The 17,563-nt window shown below is 40.6% G+C and overlaps 1 protein-coding gene across 8 annotated transcripts in view; it reads left to right on the top strand.

The window, feature by feature from the left end:
* Wdr76 (WD repeat domain 76) overlaps positions 1 to 17,563 on the top strand; it is a 38,169-nt gene that overhangs the window by 12,446 nt on the left and 8,160 nt on the right. For 7 of the 8 annotated variants that reach the window (XM_027422014.2, XM_027422015.2, XM_027422018.2 and 4 more), the window contains 9 exons: positions 2,065 to 2,120; positions 2,972 to 3,101; positions 4,564 to 4,665; positions 4,760 to 4,803; positions 8,441 to 8,594; positions 11,002 to 11,157; positions 13,731 to 13,948; positions 15,043 to 15,195; positions 17,014 to 17,067. In XM_027422014.2, the coding sequence (XP_027277815.1) occupies positions 2,065 to 2,120; positions 2,972 to 3,101; positions 4,564 to 4,665; positions 4,760 to 4,803; positions 8,441 to 8,594; positions 11,002 to 11,157; positions 13,731 to 13,948; positions 15,043 to 15,195; positions 17,014 to 17,067 (1,067 nt within the window). The remainder of the gene's footprint in view (positions 1 to 2,064; positions 2,121 to 2,971; positions 3,102 to 4,563; positions 4,666 to 4,759; positions 4,804 to 8,440; positions 8,595 to 11,001; positions 11,158 to 13,730; positions 13,949 to 15,042; positions 15,196 to 17,013; positions 17,068 to 17,563) is intronic. The other variant, XM_035446917.1, reaches the window with a different exon arrangement.

Below are 17,563 nucleotides of genomic sequence, written 5' to 3'. Positions count from 1 at the left end.
TGAAAACCAAGATAAGATAATTAGGTAATGATTTTCCATGGTGGTGGGTGTGTCCGTCTGTCTGTCCGTCGGTAGGTCTGCTTGCCAGTTACACTATGCTGGCTGTGAGTCTAGGCTGGCTGTGAGTGAACCTGGGGATTAGCCTGCCTCCACCTCTCCAATGCCTCCATACGTGGCCTCGGGTTTTTTGTTTTGTTTTTAAGGCAGTCTCTCGTTCTGTAGATCAGAGTTAACTTTGATTACATAGTAGGTTCAGAGCTAGCCTGAACCACAGGAAAAAAGAAGACCTAGTCTGCTGATGATTTTAATTAATTAAAACTACAATTTGGGTGTCTGGAGAGATGACTGTTAAGAGCAATAGCTGCTCTTCCACCATCCAGCTCCCACGTGGCGGCTCACAATGTTGGTAATTCTACTTTTAGGGAATCTGATGCCTTCTTCTGGCCTCTGCAGGTCCCTGGCACATGGGGCACATACATACCTGCAGGCAAAACCCTCATAAAATAAAAATAACTCTTAAACCTGGGTGGCGGTATACACGTCTTTAATCCCTGTACTTGGGAGGCAGAGGCAGATGAATCTCTGAGTTTGAGGTCAATCTAGTCTACAAAGCAAATTCTAGGACGTCCAGGGCTACACAGAGAAATCCTATCTTGAAAAAATAACAAAAATCTCTTTTAAAAAGTAATAATTTTAGCTATGAAAAATATAACCTACAACTTTTCTGGAAAATGTCCAAATAGGTTTCTAATATTATAGGCTGAATTCTATAATTTGTGTATCTATGGGTAGGAGTATATCTTTTGTGTGTGTTTATATATGGACGTATTTTATTTATTTATTTTTGTTTTTGAAAAGGTCTCACCATGTTACTCTGCTGGCCTGGAATTTACTGTGTAGATCAGGCTGGCTGCAAACTCAGTTCCACCTGCCTCTGCCTCCCAAGTGCTGTGGTTAGAGAGAGGTATGTGCCACCACACTCAGCCCATGTTTTATTATTTTATTAAAATTGTCTTAACATTTAATTTTGAGAAAGAGAGAGGTAGAGAAAAGCAGAGTGCATGGATATGCCTGCATGCTATAGCACATATGTGGAGGTCAGAGAACAACTTTTGGGAGTCAGTTCTGCCCCCATGTGGGTCCTGGTGACTGAACTCAGGTCATCAGGCTTGACAGCAAGTGTTTTTACAGATTGAGCCATCTCACTACCTCTGATTGATTTTGAGACATTCTTGCTATGTAGCCAGGTTGGCCTTGAACTTACTACATTTGTCCTACTTCAGCCTCCTGAATGTTGGGCTTATAGGTAGGTGTGAGCCACCTATCAATTTTTGCTTATTAGTTTTTTTAAATTTGTTTTTACTTTTACAGTGCTGTGATTCTGTGATTAAAACCAAGCCTGTGCATTCTAGGCAAGTGCTACTGAGCCATCCTGCCAGCCATATAATAGTATGTTTGACTAAATCATGTGAACTCACAAGGGCTTGGCTCAAGGTATATTAGGTAGTATTATATACTTGATTTTATTATTATTATTATTATTATTATTATTATTATTATTAAAGTATTTTTTTTTATCTATTACCTATATAGTATTCTGTCTGCATGTATCCCTGCAGGTCAGAAGAGGGCACTAGATCTCATTATGTATGGTTGTGAGCCATCATGTGGTTGCTGGGAATTGAACTCAAGATCTCTGGAAGAACAGCCAGTATTCTTAGCCTCGGAGCCATTTCTCCAGCCTTATTATTATTATTTTAAGACTTATTTATTATGTATTCAGTTTTTTTCCTCCATGCCAGAAGAGGGCACCAGATGGTTGCCGGGACCTCAGAAAGAGTAGTCAGTGCTCTTAACCTCTGAGCCATCTCTCCAGTACCTTGCTTTTATTATTGATAGTGTATTTATCTCATGTCTATTACCTAGAAAAAGTATCAAATCTTAAAAGTCTATATTTCCTAAATAAACCTGGATATAGTAGCAAATACATAATATTTTAATGGGTAAACAGTGTATTTATATGGTAGTGTTTTTATTTGAAAGTATATTTTGTGTGCTTTTCAGTCAGCTGCAAGGCTCCGTGGAATGATAAAGAAGAGACAGCCTCCTGAATCAAAGAGGTAAAAGATGTGCCTAATGTTGGCTAGACCATGATATTTTGATGAGGATTTTAAATTTGAGACTTTGACTTGTAGCCTAGGCTGGCCTCAAGTTCGTTATCTTCCTGCCTCCACCTCTCTAGTTCTGGGATTATGGCATATGCTGCCATGCCTAGTTTGTGTATTTTATTGTTAGCAAAGATTGGTGGTTTATTCTGAAGTCACTGGAGTCTGAAGTTTCTGGCACTTAGTGTTTGTAGAGGCCGTTGAATCAAGTTGGTAGTAAGTCGGTTATACAAAAAAGAGAATACAGCCTTTGAAATTTGACAAATTTTGGGCTCCAGCAATGGCTCAGTGGTTATCAGTAGTTGTGGGGGACCTGGATTTGGTTCCCAACACCCATATGGCAGCTTCTAACTGCTTGTAATTTAGTAAGTTGACGTGAAATGCACCGAGTAATACAGGCTGCCTTGAACTAATGGACCAGAAATACTTCCACCTCAGCCCCTCACCCAGTGTTTCGTTACTTACACTATTTTCATATTTATCTGATAGTTTCCTTTTTGAAATTTCATTACATTGTATTTTGTGTGTATGGGTGTGGGTGTGTGCATCTACAGCACTCGTGTGGCAGTCGGAAGACAATTTGTGGGAATTGACTTTCCTTCCCTTATGTAGGTCTCAGCCTTGGCTGCAGGCCTCTTTGTCCACTGAACCATCTTGCTGGCCCACATACATACATACATAGACATACAAATGAATGAATGAATGAATGAATGAATGAATGAATAAATAAATTCTATCTTCAACAAGTTACTGAATACATTTTACTATCAATGAGAAAAACATGAGTATTTCCTTTACTCCTTTAGAAAGAGGCCTAAGAAGAAAGAAAATGAGATCGGATGTCGAAGGTCCATGCGATTGTTAAAAGTAGACCCTCTGGGAGTTTCATTGCCAGCAGCTCCAACACAACCAATGTTAGAAGAAGAAGAAGAAAATGTAAGAAAAAGTGCAAATACAGTACATTTAGCTTAATCAAATATTGAAAAATTTAAAGTATTTGAAATTAAACTGATTGTTTTGTTTCAATTTTATTAATTTCATACTTAGATATTGTATGATTTAATAAGACTTCAGAGTTGACTTGTTAGCATTAGGTAATACTCTGCATTTCTGCAGGCAGTTGTGTGTGGCTAAATTATTTGCTCCTTGTGAGTTTCAGTTTCAACATTTAAAAAAATGGTGTGGCTGGTCACATGTGTAATCCCAGTGTTTGGGAGGCTAAGGCAGGAGGATTGCCACAGTTTGAGGAGAGCTGGGTTACATGGTTTGAGGCTACCTGAGCTAGTGAGTAAGAGTGTGCCTAGAATAAAAAGAAAAGGAAATATCAAAAGAACGTTGTAAGAATGAAATTACATAGAATCCATAAAGTTCTTTATATTATACTAAGGGTTTAGAAAGTAATTAAAAAGTGGTAGCAATTAATACTGTGTAATATATGATCAAACTGGTGAGGATTAGGCGTGGGAGCCGGCCCAGTGGGTGAAATGCTTGCTGTACAAATAGTACCTGAGTTTGAATTCCCAGAACCCATGTAAAACTGGGGATGGTACCATGTATTTAATTCCATAGTGAGATGGACAGTTGAGACTAGAGAACTCCAGAAACTTGTGGGCAGCTGGCCTGGTATATACCAGCAAACAGTAGGGACTTTGTTTTAAAACAAGATAGAAGGTGAGGACCACCAACACCAGAGGCTGTTCTGACTTGTACATGTGTGATGTGTATGTGTGTTCACGTGAACACAGATGTTATGTACATACACACATCATACATACACAAAATGAAAATGAAAGCTGGGCAGTGGTGGTGTGGGTGGCGCACGCCTTTAATCCCAGCACTCGGGAGGCAGGGACAGGCTGATCTCTGCGAGTCCCAAGCCAGCCTGGTCTACAGAGCAAGTTTCCCGGACAGGCTTCAAAGCTACAGGTAAACCCTGTTTTGAAAAAAAGCAAAAGAAAAAAAAAACAGGTACTCATGTGGCCTTGGCTGACCTTGAACTTACTATGTAGTTCAGGGTGACCTTGAATTTCTCATCCTGCTTCCACCCTCCCAGTGTTGGGATTAGGTATAATCCACAGCAACTGCTTTGTGTCATGCTTGCTAGGTAGGCAAGCATTCTGCCAAGTGAGATACATCTCGGGCTCTGGCATAATTTTGAAAGACTTATTTTCTAGGATATCACTGTGCAACTGAAGCTAGCCTGAAACTCATGGTCCCCCTGCTTCAGCCTTGTGAGAGCTGGAATTACAGGTGGGTACCACTATGCACTGTTTGAGCAGCCAACCATTTTTAAATGCCTACAATGTTGAAAGGACAGAAGTGAAAATGGAAACAAAAACCCTGGCCTTCCTCAGTTTATATTCCAGGACAAACAACCTTTGCCTTTTCTTTTTGATAGCCTTTGCTACCCCCTGGACCCTTAGAAATGATTCCTGAAAACCAGGATGACAGCAATGAACTGTTCAGAGCTTCTTTGAAGACATGGGCAGACATGAGCAAGGTATCACTTGGAAGTCTTTCAGCTTTTAGAGTCATCTAAGGAAATTTCCATGTGCATATATGAACTTAGTCCTTGGTCTTTTCCAATGTTGCAGACAAGTAATGAGAGAACCAAGGAAGGGCTATCTAGCATCAAAAGGTATGTTAAAATTCCTTGCCTTTGTTTTACTTTTGACCTCTGTTTTATACTTTTTAAGATGCTTGCAATATAACAGCTATAATATAGGGATTAGAGAGATGGGTCAGCAGTTAATAGCACTGACTGCTCTTCCAGAAGTCTTGAGTTCAATTCCCAGCAATCACATGGTTGCTCACAACTATCTGTAATGGGATCTGATGCCCTCTTCTGGTGTCTGTGAAGACAGAGCACTCATATACAGAAAATACATGAATAAATGTTGTATAGAAATTTTTTTGGTTTTTTGAGACAGGGTTTCTCTGTGTAGCTTTGGAGCCTATCCTGGCACTCTCTCTGGAGACCAGGCTGGCCTCAAACTCACAGAGATCCACCTGCCTCTGCTTCCTAAGTGCTGGGATTAAAGGCATGGGCCACCAATGCCCGGCTTGTATAGGGCTTTTTAAAAAGCTATAATGTATACTATTATAGGAAACCTTAAAAGTATTTGAAAAAAAGGATCCGTCCATACTATCTCTATGCTAACAGTTGTTTGCTTCCTTTCTTCTTTCATAGTGTTAGGGATTAAACTAAAGCTTTGAGTGTGTTAGCCAAGTGCTGTATCACTGAGCAATTAGCCCTATTTTTTCATACATATATATTATTTATTTGTTTGTTTATTTGTTTATTTATTTATTCATTAATTACTATTCTGGCTGGCCTTGAACTCAGAGATCCACCTGCCTGTGCTTCCTGAGTACTTTGATTAAAGACATGCACCACCACACCTGGCTCTATGTATTTTAATATACTTGATTTTATGTATATGAATGTTTGGCCTACATGTACATGAGTGCACTGCATGAAACATGAGGGTGCCTATAGAGGCGAGAAGAGGGCAACAAATCCCGTGGAACTGATTGTATGCCGCCATGTGGGTGTTTGGAACTGAACCCGAGTCCTTTGGAATAGTCGTGGAGTGTTCTTAACTGTTGTCATTTCTTCAGCCCACTGGTTTTTATTTTTAAGATAAAGTATCACCAAGTTGTCCATGCCATTTTGAACTCATTCTTCAGCCTAGTGTTTTAGTTTGGTTTCCCATTGCTGTGACAAAATACTTGACAAAGGTAATTCAAGGAAGACAAGGTTTATTTGGCTCAGAAATCCAGGTGACAATCTTTCATTGCGTCAATGCCTAGGTGGCAGGAGCATGAAATGGCTAGTCACATATTCACAGCCAAGAGCAGAAAGCACTTCATGCATGCATGCTTGTGTGCAGCTCTATTTTTCCATTCTCTTTAGGTTATTAGGGTTTATTAGACAGGGTTCCTTGGTGTTTTCCCTGACTGTCCGGGAACTCAGAGATCCTACTGCCTCTGCCTCCTGAGTGCTGGATTAAAGGTGTGTGCCACCAACGCCCAGCTTTCTTTTAGGAGTATGTTGGCTCTTCATTCTTTGATGGGGAATGTCCTTCTGTATATGTTTCTCTTATTGGTTGATGAATAAAATACTGTTTGGCCAATAGAGGCAGAAGATAGGCGGGATTAGGAGATTAGGAGAATTCTGGGAAAGGTAGGCAGAGAGACATCATGTAGAGATCGGGAAGACAGGATGCAGTCTCTGGTAAGGTGATGCCACATAGAAATACATAGATTGGTAGTTATGGGTTAATAATTAAGACAGAGCTAGCCAATAAGAAGCCCTAGCCATTGGCCAACAGTTTAATAAGTAATATAGTGTCTCTGTGTTCATTTGAGGCTGAGAAGGGCAGTGGGGCTGGTGGGACAAGAAACTCCAGCTACAATTCTTTTTTAATTAAAAAACTTATTCATTTATTCACTCATTCATTCATTTTTGGAGGCAGGGTCTCCCTATGTATAGACCACTCTGGTCTTAGACTCACAGAGATCTGCCTTGAGAGTGTTGGGATTAAAGGGGTGCCTCACTGTACCCTGGCTTTTCTTCACTCCTACACAATTCAGGCTTCTCTGCCTAGGAAATAGTGTCAACCACATTGGATGGATCTTTTTTTTTTTTTTAAAGATTTTATTAATTAATTAATTAATTAATTTATTATTTATTTATTTATTATGTATACAGTCTTGTGCCTGCAGGCCAGCAGAGGACACCAGATTTCATTCAAGGTGGTTGTGAGCCACCATGTGGTTGCTGGGAATTGAACTCAGGACCTCTGGAAGAACAGCCAGTGCTCTTGACCGCTGAGCCATCTCTCTAGCCCCCTGGATGGATCTTCTTAAATAATCAATACAATTTTTCATAGACATACCCCCAGGCCAACTGGATTTTAGACAGTCTTTCTTCACAACTGATTCTAAATTGTGTCACATTGAAAATTAAAATTCAAGCCTGCATGCAGTCAGGCCTTGATTTTACAACCCTCATTTTTTAGTTGCTAAGATTATAGGCCTTCATAGGTGGAAACCTTATAAAGACAGAGACTTTATCTCAACCCTAACATTGCTTGGCATATAGTGTATATTCAGCATTGAATAAATGAATTCACATTTTACTTATGTTCTGATGTATATATGGTTTCACAGTGTGCCTTTTTTCTTTGGCATTTGAACATTTACTAGAGCATACTTCTCTCCGTTTGGTATTTGGAGTTAGTTTCTGTTTAGGTGTATGTGTATAAGTGCATACATAATAGTAGATTCTTTTCTTAGGTTTCCAGACATGGGGTTAATAATTCAAACACTAGAGACATCCTTTTTGTTTTTATTATACACTATTGTGTAACGATAACTCTTTACGCCAACCGCCTGAGTTCCACCACAACGTTAGGGCCCCAAAATAACACACAGAGACTTATATTAGGTACAGTGCTGCTGGCCAATGATTAAATTTCTCATCATGCTAGCTCAGTCTTAATTATTAACCATAACCATCAATCTATATATTTTATAAAGACTTACCTTATTGAGGACGCCAGCCTTATGCATCCTGTCTTCCCAGGGATCACATGGAGACGCCTGTCTCTACTACATTTCCCAGAACCCTCCTCGACTACTAGCCCCACCTATCTTACTTTCCTATTGACCAACAGTGCTTTATTTATCAACCAATAAGACAAACATACACAGAAGGACTTCCCCCATCACTATTGAATTTTTTTTTTAAGGTTTTATTTATTCATTATGTATACAACATTCTGCTTCCATGTATATCTGCACACCAGAAGAAGGCACCAGATCTCATAACTGATGGTTGTGAGCCACCATGTGGATGCTGGGAATTGAACTCAGGACTTCTGGAAAAGCAGTCAGTGCTCTTAACCGCTGAGCCATCTCTCCAGCCCCCTGAATCGTTTTTTTTTTAAACCTTGACTTCTAAAAATCTGTGACCTCGCAGTACATGTGTGCTCAGAGAGCATACTCCTCTGGCTGCCTCTGCTAAGCCATACGCCCAGCCCCACCATGTTGTTTTAACTGTAGCCTCCTCAGTTTTGATGTCGTCACTAAAATTACCAAAAGTAATTTTATAATCAGAAAATAATAAACCTTGATTTATTTGGTTTCTTTTGATATAAGGAAGTTGGATATTTGCCAGAACTTACTAGTTGTGCTTTATATTTTGAGTTACTTTTTACATATTTGGACTTTTGAGATTGTTTTTAATTTTAACTTAATGATTTTTGTAGCTACAAAGCCAATTTAAGTGGTATGGTCATCAGTGAAGCTACTGTTCGTAAGGTGACAAGAGGCGCGATCTCCTCTGTAGCCCTCCATCCATCAGAAGTGAGAACCTTGGTAGCAGCTGGAGCCAAGTCTGGGCAAATCGGACTTTGGGATTTGGTAAGTTGATACTGCCTTTTGGGAGATTATCTGCCTGAAGGAAGTGTCTTAAAGAGAATAGCCTGGAACATTTATTTATAAATGTTGCTTGAGATTTGTAGTTTTGTGATTTATGATTCCAACTTTTAGAAATCTGGCAGAATTTAAATTTGTTTTATAGAACTTTAACATTTTTAGCTTGAATATCTTTAGCCATCTGGACATAAATTTCTGGCAGGAGACATTAAATGTATATGTGAAAAAATGCATATGAAAAAGTCTTAGTTTTTAAATTATGTTCAAAACTTGAGTCTGTCATGATTTGAATGTTATGTCTTTCTCTCTATTCATGTTGTATTTTTTTTTTTAAGATGTTGTTGTTTTCTGAGATAGTTAGGTAGACCAGGCAGGCCTTGAAATCATAGAGCTCTGCCTGCCTAAGCTTTCCAAGTTTCAGGAATTAAAGGTGTGACACCAAGCCCAGCTAAAAAGTTTTTTTTTCTATTTATGTTATTTTTAATTTAAGAATTTATATTTTTTGCTTTGTTTTGGTATGTATTTCTGTGTACTACATTACATGCCTGATGCCCAGAGAAGCCAGAAGAGTGTGTTGGATCCCCTGGGACCGGAGTTACAGACTGTTGTGAGCTGACGTGTGGGTGCTGGGAATTGACGTGAATCCTCTGAAAGAGCTGTTAACCACCGAGTCATCTCTCTAGCCTGTTTAACTTTTTAAGTTTTGTGTGTGTATGTGTGAGAGAGAGAGAGTGTGTGTGTGTGTCACAGTGCATAAATCCCTGGGTTTTTGATCCTAAGGACTGCATAAGCTTGACAAAAGAATTGATGGTCCTGGGGCTTTATCATGGCTCAGCTGTTTAGAGCTCTTATTCTTTCAGAGGACCTAGGTTCTATTTCTAGTGCCACATGGTAGCTTACAACTATATGGAACTCCAGTTCCAGGGGAACCCAGTGCCTTCTTCTGGCCTCTTCATGTACCATACATTCAGGTACGTGAAATAAAATAGCCGGTTATTTTATTTTTATTATTTTTTTAAGACAGGGTCTCTATATAGTCCTTGGGTGTTTGGAATTTGGCTATGGTGATCAGGCTGTCCTTGAACTCCCAGAGATCCACCTGCTTCTGCTTTCCAAGTGCTAGGATTAAAGGCGTGCACCACTATGCCTGGTTCTAAAAGAAATCTTAAAAGAAAAAAAAGTGGTGATCATGACCAGGAATGGTGGCTCACACCTTTAATTCCAACACTTGGGAGGTAGGGATAGGTGGATCTGTTAGTTTACGTCCAGCCTTGTCTACTTACTGAGTTCCAGTCCAGCCAGGGTTGCAAAGCAAGATCCTGTCTGAAATAAAAAACCCAAAAAGCAACAACAGAAGAATTGCTGATCAAAACTGAAGTATCAATTTATAATCTTATGTATATGGATATGTTGCCTGCATGTATGTCTTAGTGACAGTCTTTACCTGCTGAGCCATCTCACTGTCCCATACTTTGTATTTTTACATTCTTTTTTGAAAATAATTTTCTCCCTTCTCTTTTCTCCCTCCATCCTTTCTTGCCCCCCCTCCCCAGTTCATGACCACTAAAAATTTATTTTTGTTTATGTGTTTTGTCTGCATGTATGTATTGCATCAGGTGCATTCCTGGTGTCCTCAGAGGTTGAAAGAGGGCCACAGATTCCCTGGCATTAGAGTTACAGTTGGTTGTGTGGCATCTTGTAGGTGCTGGGACTCAAACTCAGGTTCTCTGCAAGAGCAGCAAATGATTTTAGTTGCTGAGCCAACTCTCCAGCTGTGTTTTGTTTTGTTTGTTTTTAAGGTGAGGTCTTGCTGTGTTGCCTGGACAAGCCTTAAATCTCACCCTCATCATCCCTGGCCCAAGTGATCCTCCTATCTCAACCTCCTGAGTAGCTGTGGTCATGAGTGCATGCAGTCTCAACTAGCACAAGCAGGGTTTTTGTTGCCTCTGTTAAGAAGAAACTAGTTTGATGGTTGCCCAAAACTGGGCGTGTGAAATTGATGTAACTGAGTATCATTAGACTGAATATCAGGAAACAGGATTCCAGTATAAAGTTGTTGATTTCTGGGCCTGTGAGATGCTCAGAGGGTAAAGATGTTTGATGCTTGCCTGACGACCTGAGTTCAACCTCAGAATTCATAGTGAAAGGAGAGAAATGACTCTGGCAAGGGGTCCTCTGACTTACACATGTGTGTCATGGCCTCTATATGTACACACACATACACATGTTTTTAAAGGTTACTGGTTCTGTTTGTCTGGGAGAGTGAACAGAGTTAGACTAAGCAAAGACACAATATAAATCCTGTGTAAATACTTTAATGATATAAAGACATAGTAACTATTACTACTTTTCACTTGTTTTGTCTTTTCCCTCATCCCCAACTTTCTTTTAGACCAGGCAATGTGAAGATGGGGTATATGTTTTTTATCCCCACAGCCAGCCTGTTAGCTGTCTTTACTTCTCACCCACCAATCCAGCCCACCTACTGTCACTGAGCTATGATGGCACATTGCGATGTGGGGATTTCTCCAGTGCTGTTTTTGAAGAGGTACATGTTCATGTATTTACAAGCTGACTTCAGGTGATGTTCTGGATCATTTATTAGTTGGTACACCTGATTCCTATATCAGTCAGGTTGAGAAGTCTCTGGTACAGCTTAGGGACTAAGTTCAATCTTCAGACTGTCTATTATCAGTTGTGGGACCTCCACAAGTTACTTGACATCTGTGCCTACATTTCCTTAGCTAAGAAATGGGATAGTCATACAGAGTTGTCATGAAAATTAAATTGAATTAGTGAATTAGTGTGAGTAAATTATATTTTGTTTCTTGTGATAGGGTCTCGTTAAGAAGCCCAGGCAGCCTTTAATCCCAGCACTTGGGAGGCAGAGGCAGATGGAGCTCTGTGAGTTCGAAACCAGCCTGGTCTGAAAGAGCTAGTTCCAGGACAGCCTCCAAAGCCACAGAGAAACCCTGTCTCAAAAAACAAAACAAACAAACAAATAAATAAAATAATAATAATAATAAAAAGGGGCTTTAAAACATTTATTCTAATAGCTACCATAGTATGGAATGACTGCTGCTTCCAATTAATTTTTCATTGAATTCCTAAATTATCTTTTTTACAAGCTGGGGAGGCTTTTCTTTTTGTTGTTGTTTTTTTTTTTTTTCTCTTAATTAAAGAATGAAGATAATTTCGGATTTGTTTTTTGAGGTAGAGTCTTGTCATGTAACATAGGTTGACCTGGACTTGTGATTTTCCTGTTTCAGTCTTCAAGTGCTAGGCCCAGCTTGCCATCACAAACATGATTGTAGCAAACAACTTACCCTTTAGTGAAATCAGAATTAAAACAAAAAAATTTTTTTTCTTTTTCTTTTGTAACTCTGGCTGTCCTGGAATTCACTGTAGACCAAGCTGGCCAAACTCACAGATCCACTTGCTTCTGCCTCACAAGAGGTATGAGCTACCACGTCCAGCTTTGGAAATTAAACATTTTGATCTGTGCTAGAGAAGTAGCTCAGTTGTTAGAGTGCCTGCCTTAGCAGGCACAAGGCCTTGGGTTTAGTCCTAAGCACCACACAAATTGGTGTGCTGGCACAGGCTTGGAATTTTAGCACCTAGGAAGAGGAGGCAGGAGGATCAGAAATTCAAAGTCCTCCTTAGCTGTATATCTCGAGTTTGAGTCCAGCCTGGGCTACTGAGCTACCATGTTTCAAAAAATAGACAAAACATGAGAAATTTAATCTGGTTATTCTTCTATCAGTGATAGTTATAATTGAACATCCAGTCAGATGCCTTAGACTTCACTTGGATGCAAAACTACTTCTGTTAAGATATAATTTTAGGCTGGGCAGTGGTGACGCACATCTTTAATCCTAGCACTCAGGTGGCAGAGGCAGGAGGATCTCTGAGTTCAAGGCCAGCCTGGTCTACAGAGCAAATTCCAGGACAGCCAGGGGATATACAGAGAAACCCTATTTAAAATAAATAAATAAATAAATAATTTTAGTTGGCTAGAATTCAGAGCCAGTTCTTTTTCTGGCAAGTTTCCCAGAGTAGATTTGGAACTGTGGGTTTTCAGGTTTGGGATGTAGCTCTGATGTGGATTCATGGGCCATTTGATTTAGGCAAGCCTCCTCAGTATTTTCATTTTGCTTTGTATTTCCTGTGTGGATGATAGAAGGGTAAATGACATCACTTGATAAAGCATTCTGTAACTCTTTTATTGGGGATGTAAGCATTGGTTTTCTCTAAAAGAATGTTTTTGTATAATCTCAGCAAGAGAATGCAGGAGGATCCTTAGTTCAAGGCCAGCCTTGGCTGCATGTAGAGGTGTGAGGACAACTTTGAAGAGCCAGTCATTGCCGTCCCACTTTTGAGTATTCTCTGCTTGTGCTCCTGTGCTGACACTTCAGTGTTATCGGAGTTTCTTTCCCACTGGGTCCCACCTATCTTTGCCCCCGAAGCACACAGAGACACTCTACTAGTTATAAAACTGTTGGCCTGCCAGGCAGTGGTGGCACACGACTTTAATCCCAGCACTGAGGAGGCAGGTGGATCTCTGTGAGTTCGAGGCCAGCCTGGTCTATAGAGCTAGTTCCAGGACAGCCTGGAAAACTACAGAGAAAACAACAACCAAAAAACCCGTTGGCCGATGGCTAGGGCTTCTTACTGGCTAGCTATGTCTTAAATTATTAACCCATTTCTATAAATCTATGTATTTCCATGTGGTTTTATCTTACCGGAGAAGGGTCTGGACTTCTTCCTTGGCTACATGGAGCCTCCTCCCAGCGCCTCTCTGCCTCTCTCCCCAGCATCCTCCTCGTCTCCTAGTCCCACCTATCTTCCTGCCTCTATTGGCCAAACAGTATTTTATTCATCAACCAATAAAAGAAACATATACAGAAGGACATTCCCCCATCACTCCAAGATGACTGCTGAGCCTCTTCACCTCCTGCCATGGTAGAGTGCAGGAAGTCCAGATGTGTCTCACCTCATCCATCTTACTCTGGGGGTTCCAGGGATTGAACTCAGATTGCCAGCTTTTGTGGATAGCATTTTGATCCACTGAGCTACCTCCCCAACCTAGGGGTTTTAACCGAATTGTTGGTTCTCCCCTAGGTGTACAGAAACGAAGGAAATAGCCCCTCCTCCTTTGACTTCTTGGCAAAAGATGCTTCCACTCTGCTAGTGGGACACTGGGATGGACATTTGTCACTGGTAGATAGACGGACACCTGGAACTTCACATGAGAAATTTTTTAATTCATCTATGGGAAAAATAAGAACTGTTCATGTCCATCCAGTATCCAGGCAGTATTTTATCACTGCAGGATTAAGGTATGCCTATTTTCTTTTTTTGTGAGGTGTGTTCCCACTTGCTCTCCCAGGCTGCTTTGAAATTGTGTTGGTCCTCCTGTTTTACCTTTCCAAGGACTGGGATTATAGATGCTTGTTACCGAGCCAGGCTTGAGTTACGCTCTCAGATGATGTTAGGATTTAATCCTTTAATGTCAGAAGTACGGGATTTAGTTTAGTTTTCTCTGACATTTGACCTTTTCTTCCTTCCTTCCTTGCTTCCTCTTCTTCCTTCCCCTTCCTCCCCCCTCTCTTCCGCCCTCCCACCAACTACCTACAGGGTCTCACTCTGTAGTCCTGGCTGGCCTGGAATTGGGAGATCCACCTGTCTCTGCCTTCTAGATGCTGGGATTAAAAGTATTTGCCACCATCCTTAAAACACATTTTGACTTGTGTGATATACAAAGTCAAGTAATTTTCTTCTTCACACTGCAAGAAATATTACAAGTGTAATTACTTTTTTAATACGCATTCTTTTGGTTAATAAATAGAGAAACTGTTCAAAGAAGCACACATGTGTACCTTTGGCACTGTAGGTATTTGTTTCTACTTTTATGAAACTTAAAATTGTAATAAACAGAAAACTTGTGTGTGACTTATAACTTGACTCATGTTATTTTGTTTCTTGGAGATAATTGATTCTTTTCCTTCCTTCCTTCCTTCCTTCCCTCCTTCCTTCCTTCCTTCCTTTCTTTTTTGGAGACAGGGTCTTACTATGGTAGCTCTGACTGTCCTAAAACTCACTCTATAGGCCAGGCTGGTCTTGAACTCAAAGAGTTCCTTCTGCCTCTGCCTCCCCAGTGCAAGGATAAAGGCATGTGTCACCACTGCCCAGCACTTAGAGATATTGAAAACCTTGTAGAAACTAGTCTCTGTGCCTTCGGTAACATGGATCTTCTGTATCTTGGAATTTTTTTAGTATTTTATTTATTTTCCTATGCTAGTCACTGTCTGTAAATTGTAGATGAGAGGGTGTTGTCTTAAATGTTCTTAATGTTAGTAGGTGTCTGAGTGTGTTTAACCCTACTCTGGGCTTCACTGTGTGGGCTGTACTGATATTTCTCTTTCTGTCCCAGGGATGTTCACGTTTATGATGTGAGGTGCCTGAATTCCAGGGGAAGCCAGCCTATGATCTCTTTGGCTGAACACTCCAAGAGCATTGCCTCTGCATATTTTTCACCTGTTACGGGTAACAGAGTGGTGACCACATGTGCTGACTGTAAGCTGAGGTAAACTAAGAAGACACAGTCATGTTTTTAGGGAATCTGTTCAGAGACTGCAGCTATGGTGTTCATAAACTAGAAGTTGTGTTTACTGCTGTTGCTATGGAATCACTCATGCTACTGTATTATAGTCCCTCCCTCCTTCTCCTCCTTTTCCTCCTCTTTACTTTTTTTTTATCTCCTTTCTCTCTCCCACCCCATCTCTCTCTGTCCCACCACTTACTCCTCCCTCTCTCAGGTCTTGATGTATATTTCAAGCTGACCTTGACTTTGCCATCCTCCTGTTTTGGCTTCTCGAGTACTGGGATTACAGGTGTGTTCCACAATGCTAGTTAGGAGAAGCCCACTCTCTGGGGAAAGTGGGATCTGCCTTGAAAGTATGTTAAATGGTTAGCTTCTGCACAGTCTAATAGGTGTGGTTTTAGGGTTTTAGCTTTGGTACTTTTCTATAGCTACTTCCCCAAAATTGATTTAAATCAGTTGAACTTAACAGAAAAAAATGTCAAGTTAAAGAAAATGAAAAGGCTTTTGTAGTCCTAGTTTCTGGGCAGTCAGATCAAGTACACAGATGGGCAGCATAGTGAGACCCCATCTCTAGAGAAAAGTTGTGAAGACAGTTAATGCAACTACAGGGAAAATGATTCTGTTCTCATTGAAAATACTTGGTTTTGTTTCAAATTTGCAGTCTCTTTAAGAGTTGAATTCACCCTTCAGCAAGTCTCTATTGAACGTATTTCATGGGTCAGGCTCATGAAGGCAAACACATGATCTGCAGGTGCCCAGTTGGTGTCTAACACAGTTTGTGAGCATTACCAGGAGACGATGTGAGGTTTATCATGGCAGCCCATGCCCCTTTTCTACCCACGTAGTTTCCTTTGTCTTGACACCTTTTTATCTATTTTTATTCGTTTACCCTCTAAGAGTTTATGCTTACTGCATTAACCTCTAGTAATTAAGCTTTCAGTAATCAAACTAGGCAGTAGCTCTAGTGCCAAGAGTTTGCTCTGGATCAGATGGGCACAGAAGGCAGGGTGTGATAATGAGACTGGCTTCCTTCTGTCATGATCCCCAGCAGAGGATTCTGTGTCCCTCCACTTTCCTGCTGGCCATTCGGTCTCTTCAGCAGTTTGGAAATGACACATCAAGCTATCAACTAAAGAGTCAGAAGAAGATTGCTTTTTAAAAATTTTATTTTTTTATATGCATTGGTATTTTGCCTGCATGTATGTTTGTATGAGGGAGTTGGGTCCCCTAGAACTGAAGTTACAGCCAATTGTGAGCTGCCATGTGGGTGCTGGGAATTCAACCCAGAGCAGTCAGTGCTCTTAACACTGAGCCATCTCTCCAGCACCAAAAGATTGCTTTTTTTATGCATGTGTGTACTCCTAGAGTGTTTGTGAGTTTTCATTCCACAATTCTTATGTGTGTGTGAATCTGAATATAGTTTTAGCTGCCAGATTGTCACTTTAGAATGCACTTGCTAAGCTGGTGTGGTGCCTACCTGTAATTTCAGTACTCAGGAGGCCAAATAGAAAGATTGACAGTTCTCGGCATATATAGATAACTGTCATAAAGAAAATTTGTTTTGGAGTAATAGTGTTTAAGTGTGTCCAGATTAAGCTTATAGTATGGACTGAATTTTACAACAGTCTATGTATTTACTGTTAAAGATAGCATCTGGGGTTAGAATCTGATACCACATAAAGCAACAGTTATATTTCCTATGTGAACCAACAGGTATCTTAAATACACTGTTACTATTTCAGAAAAACAGGAAAATCTAAGTAACAAGACTGTGTAACTGTTTTTATCCTTTATTTGCAGAGTCTTTGACAGCAGCTCTTTATCTTCCCAGATTCCTCTCCTTACTACCATCAGGTAGGCTCCATGCACCAAATACCTAGATCCTGGACTGCTGTTTTGTTTTGTTTTGTTTTGTTTGGTTTTTGGAGACAGGGTTTCTCTGTGGCTTTGGAGGCTATCCTGGAACTAGCTCTTGTAGACCAGGCTGGTCTCGAACTCACAGAGATCCACCTGCCTCTGCCTCCCTAGCGCTGGGATTAAAGGCGTGCGCCACAAACGCCCGACCATCCTGGACTGCTGTGAGCAGCAGCAGCAGCATGTAGAAGGCCATGTTAGATTGTTGACAGTCAAGGAGAGCCTATATTCTGGTTTTGTATTGTGTTGTATAAGCTTCCTCGCTTTCCAGCCCTGTCTAGAGGAGTCTTGCTTGCGGACCTCAGTGGTTCAGCTCTCAGTTGACATGTCCTCTCTGCAGGTTCCTTTTGGCCAAAGCTGAGGTCTTTACTGTGACTTGAGTTACACTCAGTTCCTTATTCAAGGAGACTGCGAATACTTGATGGGGCTGCCTGTT

This window comes from Cricetulus griseus, chromosome 6 (assembly GCF_003668045.3).
Source record: "Cricetulus griseus strain 17A/GY chromosome 6, alternate assembly CriGri-PICRH-1.0, whole genome shotgun sequence".
NCBI lineage: Eukaryota > Metazoa > Chordata > Mammalia > Rodentia > Cricetidae > Cricetulus > Cricetulus griseus.
Note: the sequence above shows the minus strand (reverse complement) of the source record. Positions and strands in the feature narration are given on the sequence as shown.